General features: G+C 41.5%; 1 protein-coding gene across 7 annotated transcripts in view; it reads right to left on the minus strand.

Annotated features, from left to right (window-relative positions):
• stard13b (StAR-related lipid transfer (START) domain containing 13b) overlaps positions 1–12,097 on the minus strand; it is a 63,181-nt gene that overhangs the window by 6,761 nt on the left and 44,323 nt on the right. For 5 of the 7 annotated variants that reach the window (XM_058081018.1, XM_058081017.1, XM_058081016.1 and 2 more), the window contains 3 exons: positions 4,756–4,827; positions 1,696–1,777; positions 269–332 (listed from right to left, as the gene is read on the minus strand). In XM_058081018.1, coding sequence (XP_057937001.1) covers positions 269–332; positions 1,696–1,777; positions 4,756–4,827 — 218 coding nt within the window. Of the gene's footprint in view, positions 1–268; positions 333–1,695; positions 1,778–4,755; positions 4,828–6,890; positions 7,058–7,993; positions 8,140–12,097 lie in introns of those variants that run through there. The other 2 variants (XM_058081020.1, XM_058081022.1) reach the window with 2 other exon arrangements.

The raw sequence follows: 12,097 nt of genomic DNA on the forward strand, positions 1-12,097 counted from the left end.
GGGACCAGCTAGAGGAAGTGTTCGGTCTGTCTTAATGACATGACACAATCAGGAAAAGGTGATGTAACACAACATGCTCAAAATATTCCTTCAAGAATAATTTGCCACAATTAGAACTGAACACATTTGAAAGTGTGGGTAGATTAAAACTAGGAAGCACACGGTCAAACATAGTAAGTCAGTAAAATAATATCTAATTCCAGGCATGAGCATTTTGCCACATTTGTTTTTGTTTTATGTACAATTATAATGCCATGGACACACTCACTTTCTTCTTTGGGATGTTCACATCGAGTTTCAAAGAGGCACATTTATTTAACGTGTTGAGTCGCCTGAAAAACAGACAAACATGCTATCATTATACAACAGGAAGGATCATAACTCTGAACCCATTGTGATTACAAATTATTCAGTCATGTAATTTGCATTTTTTTGCAGAAAAAAACAGATGTGATGCTGTGTTAAACTGTGTAAAACTAATGGTCAACTGTTGGGAGTAGATGAATTTCTACTTTCTTGCTCATTCGCAGATTTGCCTAGCTCGGATGCTAATTTGCTATAATATACCCAAAAATGAAAGGCTTACAAATGTGGATAGTCCAAGTTGAAAAAGATGCAAAAAGTTGAAATATTCGGTGTGTGGAGGTTTACACATGCAAACATGTCTTTTGCTGAAATTTTGGTACACTTCTCTGGTCCAAAAAATGCAAGTATGCGGGGGCCACTTTGTTACATTTTGCACATTAAAGATGATAAAACCCATCCAATGGAGGTCAATATAGGCTAACCTCTCAAAACATTCACAGCTTAAATTTTAGTCCCGGTTCCCATCTGTCCTTGAGACTCGATGCCCAATCCTACTAATAAATTGATACAAATTCACGGAACAAATACAAATCATTTGAAGTTGCAAATGTAGCTCAGTGTGAATATTTTCCAAAAACAAATATCTGGGTCAATATGACAATTTCTGAACAAGTGTCAATGCAATAAACAGGAAATAATTTTAAATGTGAGGCGTTATCCAAAGAGCAAGTTCTAAACCGGGGCCCCCTTTTTCCAAAGCGCCAAGAGCTTTGGATGCAGCAGCTCAAATAGGAGGTTTCTTATAGGAGAGGGGCGATCCAACACAACATAAGCATACATGAAATAGCAATTCTATCAAACACAGCCGATATTATGGAGGTAAGGTATTATTTTTGGACACAAGACTTTGTCCTTCTATTACCATAGAAATGGTGTCAAAATCATGAGCAAAATCACCCTGCAGTTGCAACTGTTTCCAATTGTGTTGTAGTTGTCCCTTGGCCACTTTGGAATTTAGATGAGTTGCTTTAGGGCTGTTTAGAGTCACAGTATGTCGGGCAGTGTGAGGCGCCCTCATGCTCTTCCACCTTCCTTCTTCATTGTTGCTATGGTTACTCTTGTAACCCAAGCGCTGTTTCTCGGAAAGAAGCAAGATCTGTCCTCTGACATAATGGAGTGATATTGAACCACACTTTTATGACTTAATGCACTTGGACGTTGTAAAAACTGTCAAAAAGATTTTAAAAAATCTGTGGAGCACAATGCCTGTAAAATGTCTTATCTAAATAATTGTGACTTGTGTAATTCATTCAGTTAGGTCTTTCAGTTGTTGAGGACGGCTCTCATGTAATAAAATTTACTAGCACTTTAACTCATAATTGCATTTACCTGCAAAGAGGCTCAACAAGATCTTTGTCCAGAAAGTCATGGTCTCTTTTGACGGGGGTGATATCAATGGGGAACTGGGAATCTGGAGGCAAAATGACATTAATAATGGATTAGATTTTATATAGCGAAGTGAACCCATTATATTCACTCACTCCTCAGTCACACACTGGTGATGGTGATCTACATTTGTAGCCACAGCTGCTCTGGGGTAGACTGACGTAAACGTGGATGCCAATTTGTGCCGATGGCCTCTCAGACCACCACCAAACATTCATTCACATTCATACACCGGTGTGGGCAGCACTGGCTGTTTGGTAAGTAATGGTAGTGGTAATGGTTTTATTTCATTTGAACATGCATCAGATTACAATTGAGTGCATCCCATAATCAGTTCACAGTTCCACATGTCCAAAAGGAGTAGGAAGAAGCAAAGCTTATTAAATCCTACCCCTCCATCTGGTACTTTTACAATCAGTAACTGTTACATTTGCTCACTTTCTGCTTTCCATAATACAGTTTAAGGTTTTTGTTGTTTTTTTTTAATGATGTACCTCGTACGAGGTGATATGACCATCCAATGACATAATGGGTACCATAGTAAGTGTCAATATAGTGATATATATAGCACATCATGACTGGTTCAAGACTCTTCATCCTTGTATTTAGCAAACATCAACTGCTTGTATTGTTTCTTGAATTGGCTCATCGTTGTGCATTGTTTGAGGGTCTTACTCAATCCATTCCATAGTTTGATTCCACATACTGAAATGCTATGGCTTTTTAACGTAGTCCTAGCATAGAAGTGTTTCAAATTTAGTTCTCCCCTGAGATCATATTTCTCCTCTCTTGTAGAGAAGTATTGGATGACATTTTAGCTAATTGGTTGTTTTTAGCCTTATGCATTATTTTAGCTGTTTGAAGATGAACTATATCAGCAAGTTGAAGTATTTGTGATTTTAGAAATAAGGAGTTAGTATGTTCTCTGTAGGCGGCATTATGAATTATCCTTACTGACCTTTTTTGCAGTACATTTAGCGAGTGAAGATTGCTTTTGTTGTTCTTACCCCATATTTCCACACAATAAGGAAGATATGGTAGAACCAGAGAGCAATAAAGAGTGTGGTGTGATTTCTGATTGAGAACAAATTTTTCTTTAGTCATTATTGAAATTGAGATTAGAAAGTAAGATTAAAAGATGAACCAGTTAACAGCTTCATGTAGGGACCAAAATGGAAAAATAAGCAATCTATTGAGAGATTCCCAGAAATGAACCAAGACACTTTCATAGTATTTGCTACCAATGAATGACAAGGGACAGAATTTGTCCAAATAACAGCGCTCGTGCTTGAGCCGGCATTACGTATTGCACAGGGTATGATTGCTCTCTTACATAACATAATGGACTGCATCCAGAATCTCTGAATCTGACATTCCACTGCATTCATGTAAAGTCATTAACTTTCTATGAAAAGCAGGCCGGCAGGCAGCGATGACCGCTCAGACCGAAACAAGGCTCAGCTTGTTCTTGGGGCTTGGGCTTTGAAGCAGCGTTACATCTTAATAATGTATTTCATCTTTAATTCAATTTGTAAGAACCCCCTGCAACTGTAAAGGAACCTGAGATTGCTAGCTTTGCACCAGGGGAACAATTTCCTTTTACAAGAGGCTGCAAACCGGCTATGCTTACCCGCTAGACCAGGGCCATTTAACTACACTGATCTGGGGGTCACATTTTCTAAGGTCTTTTACTATCATTTTTATTTTGTATATAATGTCTATGCTTAATGCTCTGCCATACTTTAAAATCTTTATATCACTAAACATTAGCAACATGTTTACATTGATCAAATATCCTCTATTGTGTGGGGGAGCGTGATACGGTTTGAAGGACCTTGCTCTGATTCAACAATCATAAGTCTTCTATACATCAGCCCTGCGCCTTAAGTCTACACTCAACGTCATTTCCTTGCTTGACCAGGTCTCCCGTGAACATGACATGCACCCCATGGTGGCAGAGACAGCAAATAGCAGAAATGCGAGTTGCGTTGAAATACATTGGGTCATTACACAATTTTCTGGGCAATGACCTAACACACTACTGAATATGGCAAAGTGGGTCGTGACCCACCAGTTGGGAATCACTGCTCACGTGTCTGTAAAAAAAAAAATCGCAAAGATCTTCTATATCAATGATGGTATCAATTTCGATTGTTGGGTGGCAGTTCTTTTTTGGGGGAAAAATATGTATTTATTTAAATTACTGTCTGTGCCATTCGCTTGCTATGCCGCCACAAGTTGCATGCCATATTTCTGTCCAACTTTGGCAAGCTTAACAAGGAGGGGAAGGACATCAAGTAGGGACTTAACATACTGTCGGTGGCTCTGGTAATCGGTGGGGTGCTATAAGCAGGAGAGGTACACACAGCTGCAGATATCTGCAGGAGAAGAGCCCGCCATAAAGAGACAGCGTATCGGCTACTACAAAAACAATAAGACAGGGATCCTGTATATGACAAGATTGTAATGATATTTTTAGGCACCTTTGTCAGTTCTGAACTGAAGTCACTAACCAGTCTTGGATGGATCTGTCTAGTTGAGTAGTCCTGCTCTGAGAGGCCTGTTTTTAAAACGTCTTTGGTGTAGAAGACAGCTTTATGTTGTAACCCTATCTTGGAAAAGATTAGACTTAAAAAAGCAGCTGATGTTCGCCTCGTTTTGTCTTGTCTGGAACTCCAACTGGCTCCAGAACATGCCAGTTGCATGAATGAGCTCCTCTATGCATGCAGATGATGAATGCGTGGAGTTATGCTCAGTGTTGGCGAGCGGCCTGACTGACACGATGACCTTATGCACTGCTGTTCTCCCATGGTCTTTAAAAAGGCCACATTCAGGCTGTTAACAGTGCTTTATTGAGCACCCGCTACAAAGGCTTAAAATCAAGATTCTGAGTTATTTTTGTGTATGGCAGAGCCTTTTTTTTTTTTTACTACACGATTAATCTCTATCTTTAACCCAACAATGTTTTGATGAATGTGCATGGGCGTGCTTTTCCCTGATTACCTTCAAAGAGCTGAGCATACTGGGGAAATCCAGCAGCTCGCAGCCAGTCACACGCCTCCTTTGCTTCAACCTCTGAAAAAAACAGGACAGAGAGTGCTATAAGAAGAGAGAAAATGACCTCATGATGAATTACACAGGATGGAACAAAAACAAGGATGGAACTTCCATCCAGCAAGGATAGAAACTTATATGATCTTAAGACGGCCCTGTGTCTAACACATATCTCAACCTGTTATAAAGATTCCCTGACAAGGTCATCTCTTGTGTCTATTTTGCTGGCTCTATTTGTAAGAATGGATTTGGAAGGACTAACAAAAGGTTACTTAGCTTATTCATTCATCTAAATAAACACTCACCAGACATTCATTAGCACATACTGTACATATACAATCTAATGACATCCAGTCAAATGTAGTGGAACCTCTGGAGACTTCACATCTTGCAAGATTTTATGCTATTTCTTTTAGTTTCCACAGAAAAATGTATGTGTAGTCATCATTGTCACCTATTGGGCCCAAAAGTTTGGTCAAAGCGATTAGTTTAATACACAAATCCTTAAAGGGGACCTATGATGCTCATTTTTCGAGTCGTGGTCTCCTATAGAGCAGCTACACACAATAACCTGCACAGGAAACCTTTTAGATTCTCCAGAATCACATATTCCAGCTGTATTTCCTTGGGTTTTTGCTTCCTGCCAAAACAGTCTGTTTTATTTATTCCACCCACGGCCGGCCTCCGAGCATCCCCACTCTGTGATTGGTCACACGCCCAAAGTGCTTTCTAACTATGAACCATATATGGAAGCCCACAAATCTGTGACATCAAAAAGGCGCAGTTTTACTACGCCTTTTGAAACCTAGCAAACCTCATCATCTGAAACTTTTGCATCATTTATCACAATAATAGAACATTCTAACTACATTTATAGGTCTGAAAAGTGTAAAAAGCATAATAGGTCCCCTTTAAGGAATATAATGAGCATGCACAATCAGCGCTGATTCAGTCCTTACAGATTAAACCGATCTTATCTATCCTCTCTCATAGCCAGAGGCAAGAGTCCCCCTTTGCGCCGCCAAACTGATAGCTAGCAATCGAGCTCGCCAGCGCAAAGAGCCAGACAGCAACCGACTGTTAGCGCTTATTAGCAGTGACAAGAGCAAAGTTACTCAAAGGAATACTATGGAGTCCATGGTATTGGACGACCAGCCATTTTCGGTCGCTGTGCACTTTATTTTTGTTAAGAAGGTCAAATCAGGTCATAGTGTCACCCATCGCGTACGTTTTTGTTTGTTTGTTTGTTTGTTTTTTATGTAAAAAATAAAAGCATAAGGAACTGGTATAAGTTAGTACTTTGGATATCAATGTTCTAAACCTGCCGTTTATATTTGAGAAAACTACCTCATGTGTAGTTAGAATAACACGTTTATATTGTCTCATGTATAATGTTCAATGTTTCAAAAAATAAGATTAGAACATTGAAGCTGTATGAAGTCATTCATTTTCTACTGCTTATCCTCACGAGGGCCGTGGCCATGCTGGAGCCTATCCCAGCTGTCTTCGGGCGAGAGGCGGGGTACACCCTGGACTGGTGGCCAGCCAATCACAGGGCACATATAGACAAACAACCATTCCCACTCACATTCATATCTATGGACAATTTGGAGTGGCCAATTAACCTAGCATGTTTTTGGAATGTGGGAGGAAACCGGAGTACCCGGAGAAAACCCACATGCAAACTCCACACAGAGATGCCTGAGGGTGGAATCGAACTTGGGTCTCCTAGCTGTGTGGCCACCGTGCAGCCTTATTTAAAAAAAACACGTTATCTGCCAAAAATCAGAGGTCTTTCGCAAGATCAGTGATTGGTGAAAATTTAAATTGCAGGCCTGGATTGAAAGGGATTAAAACTAAATCTAAAAGTTAGAACATTAAATCAATAACAGTCTATGGAAGAATATCAAGATGTTAAAGAGGTCATGACAAACTGATATGACCAGAAGGGTGCTGTTGACATTGATAGGAAACAAACTGTTGGCACCTTCCCATTAATTCTCACACCGTTATTTACTGACACTGAGAGACATATTATCTGACCCAACAGAGTTACAGGACATTGGATGAATTTTAAACCTCACCCCTAAAATAGAAACCAGCTCTATCAGGAATTCCAGTGCTGATAGGCATCATCCATAGGTACATCTGAGGTTTCACTCCCTGTCCCTTCGCTGTCACACCACGGTTGAAACACAAGCTGCCACAGTTCATCACACAACTCTACGCCTATCACCCCTTCTCTCGAAACCAGCGCTCACCTGTGTTGTTTCACATGTGTGTCACAAGAGTCCAATCGATGATAAGTGACTTTGGTCTTCAGACTGACCAGCAACTGAATAAATATTAACAGTTCCCCTCGTTCGACCTTGGGTGGCTAAAAAAAAGCCAAGAGTAGAGTCAACATGCCGCCGACGTCCTATCTGCTGCATTCACACCTGCATCACCAGGAGGGAAAGACCTTCTGGTCAGTCTCTCCTCCCTCCCAGGTGGTTAATACCTCCATCCTGTATTGTCCCGCTGCCAGGTCCCCCCCGCCGCAGGTTGTACCACTGGGAGCAAGTAACATGAGCTGGGAATTCCTCTCCGTTTGGTATTCTGTGTAACACGAGACAGAGACATTCTGTCCTCTCATCCTCTCTCGGAGGAAATCTCTCGTGGATAAAAGGCTGGGGCGGGCATGATGCCAGAGAATGAGAACTTGTGTTTGCTCTCCCTGCGACCCGTTGCTCTCAACCAATGTACAGTGTAGAGTTACACTTCCACAAAGAGATGGAGCCTGGTTTTAACCGGACACAATAGCGTACAATCTCCCAGGCTGTGTCCTACTAAAGTATCCGTGGAGAGGGCAACTCCTTGCTTTATGCCTCTTGCGATTATGTAATTCAGAAGCAAGATTGGACATGTCTCTGCGGGGGGGGGTGTCTGGCACACTTTCAGAGTTGAACAGATGCAAACAATGCCAAAAAATGTGCCCCGACACCATACTAACCTATACAAGGAAACAGTACAATTCAAAGTCAAGGAATGTTAAATCATCTCATTGGCAAAAAACGTACGGCAACCAATATTCAATAATTGACTGGGTACCCTTTTGGTTCCCCATACTAGGATTTGGGTAAGTTCTGCTCCACTTAAGAGGCGCCTTGCAGATAATTCTAACATTGACCAATGTTTGTGTACTCACGGGATATTTTCATCATACATCCAGGCGGCTTCGTATATATCCGTCGAAAGCTTTTGCTATTCCAAGTCAGAGCATCTTTATTCCCACGCTGGGCTGCATTCCTGCTAGCTCTCAGCACAGCTTGGAGTTTGAACTCAGCTCCTTCTTCCCCTTTCTCTTGGCATCTAACCCCCCACCCTCCCAAGCACCACTATAGGCCGGTCCCCACACTAAATCTTTCCTTCAATCCACCCCCTTTTTCTGTGGCAGACTTCCCCTCCAACCACTCCTCTGCTCCTTGTGCCCAAATCCTCCTACCCAACTGTGCCCACGACAACTCTTTTATACCCCACAAGTTTCTGGCAGCGGGTTCCTGGCTACAGCCAAACAGGCCACTGAATTCTAGAACCCCTCCAGAAATGTGTTTGTACTGCTTATGTTTATATATTAATACAGCGACTGAATTCTTTACTCAGTCCATTCCATACCTACATATTGACATACGTATATGGGTTTTTTTCTTCCTTATTGGGGCCCGGGTTGTTGTTTCCTTTATGCATCAAATGTGGATCTCTGATTTGGACAGATTACATCATTGTTGAATTCCATATTTCAAGTGGAAAATGTTTATTTGAACCAATTATAGGGTTTTGGGGTTTTTTTTTTGTCAAGTGCAGATGTTATTCTGGCAGGCCGACAAGATGGAAAAAAAACTTCAACCGGGCTGGGCTGGTCTACGGGGGAAAAATCATGACATAAAGTGTCAGCAATCAGCAGCTGTGAGTCACGCTGTGGCGCTCCACTTTGTCTGTCTTCACACTATCCCCAGCATCTAAACTGTCTGAAAGAGGTCCGTGAATGAAAGGATGTGTGTTATCTGTGTCATCTGAGAGAGAGGGGATGATGAGATTGATGACGTTCTTATGACAAAACACTGATCACCACCAGCTAGGGAAACATACTGTGATTGTAATTTATTAACATGCAAACTGCCGTATAGAAGTACAGGGGAATTTGATCACTCAACATACACATAAAAATGGGAATGTCACATACTGTAGGGTTGATTCCCTGCTGGCAGAAAGATTTGATACAAAATATCATGTATTGCCTTACTAATAACATCTCATGGGCATAAATTAAAAATAAAGAACACAGAAGACATCGCTTTACGATAACAAAGCTCAGAAGTAAAATGTGCCTTACTGCAATAGTGGCATAATGGATTGAACTACAAATTTCACGACTTCACTCTAACACGGTTTGTCAAAAATAGATTAACTCATAAATCATGCTGTTTTGTGATTTAATATATTATCTTTATTATTATCTATATTATCTTTTTTAAATTAACTAAAACTAAGACTTGATGCTTGAAAGTATTCTACCCTGGAGACTAGGTGTCAGTAATGTTACTGTAATGGTCGGTGAAGTACACAAATACCAGACTGGGTCACCGGAACAACAGGCTTTTACTGCAGGTTTGAATTACCTGACAACAGGCATAATAATAATAATAATAATAATACCATAATACAGTTTTCCCTCGCAGTAACACGGTTCCATTATCCCTGTCTCGTGTTTTTAAAAAAAGTAAATTAATTAATAAAGTATCACTGTTTCATGGTTGACTATGGCGTATTATTCGTCATAAAATATTGAATTATGTAGTATGTAGCATTCCGGCCACCAGGGGTCAGTGACATGACATTACCTCATGTCACACTGCATATCCAACATGATGGAGTGAAAATAAGTTATCCTCCTATTTTGTGCGGAAGTGGTAAGGTTTTGGCTTTGTCATTCCTCCCCACAAGTGGAAGCTAAATAGTTAGAACACTAGCTTGTGATGCATTGCTAAAGCCAAGGTGCATAACTTTCAGGAGAAATATTGGAATATCATCTCATCTTGAAGTAAATATTACTGCATGGGGTATGTTTGTAATTCCTCCATCCATCCATCCATTCATCCATCCATCCATCCATTTTGCTATGCCGTTTCTCCTCATGAGGGACGCGGGTATGCTGGAGCCTATCCCAGCTGTCTTCGGGGGAGAGGTGGGGTACACCCTGGACTGGTTGCCAGCCATCAGTATGCACAGTATAGCCAAAGCAATGGCAGTTTGTCTCTCAGCGTAAACCCTAACGATTAATTATTCAAACGCAAGGATAATATGACCGGCGCTTACGTAAGCTGTCCCATCCATTCGCAGTTTCCTGTAACGTGAGCAACTTTCCAGATGTAGCCCATTTGGACTAAGCCTATCTGCCATTTTGATCTTGTAAAACACAACCCTTGCAAACTACTGGAGCCGGGGGCCTGCATATAAACACGGAGAGCGCAGACAGAATGACGGAGGCGGTCCACTTTAAAAAAATAAATACTCTTTGAGCATGTCGGTGGTTTAAAAGCACTCTAAAACAAACTGCTTAAATGTATGTGTACTGACTGCATGGACTCCTGTAAATGTGTCGGTCTAATCCACCCCCGCATTGAGACGGCTAAATGAATCACCCAGACGAGGCATGAAAATAGACTCCCCCCCCCAAAAAAAACTGTCTACGAGTGAGTGCTGAGACTGTAAGAAAAACACCTGGAAGAGTGAGCCAGCAAGGTGAAAAAAAATGATTCAGGAGTGGAAGAGGTGTCGTCATGCTAGGGGGCATGACACTGAGACCCGTCATCTCCCTTTTGAAGCTAATTGAATATAGACAGTCACTCACAATAAAAGTACAGCGCAACCCCCCCACATCTGATGTCTCATCCCAAAATAGGCACACATTTCCTTTTGTCTAATAGCTGGCGATGATGTGCAGCCGCGGAGGAAACCATTCCAAGCAAACACGCGTGTGATTGCGGGCCGGCAGCTAAATAATTGGAATGGAATGTTGGAAAAGCTGGGAATAAAAGTCTCCCACTTTCCAAGAGTGGGTTTTTAATTAACATGGCTCAGTGTGACTTCCAACAAGCACACAATTCACACATATCAAGATGAGGTGCCGCTTACAAAAACCCCGACACATCTTCAACGCTCCCGTCAGCAAACAAGACAAAGGACAATGGCTAAATCATCTGAAGAGATAATCTGTCTCCAACAAGGTGACCAGCAGTGACTTGATTCTGGACGCGTGAGCCCGGTAATTACACAGAGCCCGTATTGAATCACCCACAGACTTCCTGAAGCCTCATTGGATTCCACGGGGGACCTGTCGTTATCCCGCAGTCAACACGGGGCCACAGCTTTTAAAATGATTAGCTCGGGGCAGCGTTGCCTGGACAACAAGGCAACATTTCCTCCAGCTCAAATGAGAGAGCACATCCGGAGACTAGATTATGCTCAATGGTATACATTCAGCCAAGAGTCACCTTTAATAAATGGGTAGACGGTGCTGATGTGAGTACCTTATGGAGGACGAGGATCACCGAGTGTCATGCATTTGTATTTAGAGTATAAGATGATAACATTTATGGAAATAAACTAGAAATAGCCCACAAAGTCAGAAAGCTATGCTTCAGTGTTGAGGCAATGTCGAACTGTAATCAATCATTTCATGGTAATCAATTACTTTTTCATGTAGTTCTGCTCACACACACGCACACACACACACACTCCCAAATGAAAACAGAAGTTGACCATTAAAGAACAACCTATAATCAGGCACCGTTTCAGGGCTTGGCTTGCGATGCAGCTTAACATGTTTTATGACACACACACACACAAAGACACACAGCAAGAGTTTATTGATTGTGAGGATAAATAACACGACTATGCGAGCTAGGGAGCTGCTGTTGTTGACCGTCGTCAAAGCACGCTGGGTCAAAAGTCATCAGAGTGCTGTTTTTCTGTTAGGGTCCTGTATTGAATTCAAACAAGAGTAGCACAGCTGTGGTAACACCCTCCTTCAACCTCCTGAAGGACACCCAGAGTGAGGCTCCTTTCATCTTTTAGGGGGGACAACTCTCTCCCTCATGTCTGGAATACCAGTCGCAAGCTGACACGATGCAGAATCACAAATATGAATGTAAAGTTGTCAAAAACAGGACTATTAAAAGGTTAACGTTTCATCCTACCTCAAATATATCCCACAGTGCTAACACTCTAATGTATAGAACATATTGACACA

This window comes from Doryrhamphus excisus, chromosome 8 (genome assembly GCF_030265055.1).
Source record: "Doryrhamphus excisus isolate RoL2022-K1 chromosome 8, RoL_Dexc_1.0, whole genome shotgun sequence".
Classification (NCBI taxonomy): Eukaryota; Metazoa; Chordata; class Actinopteri; order Syngnathiformes; family Syngnathidae; genus Doryrhamphus; species Doryrhamphus excisus.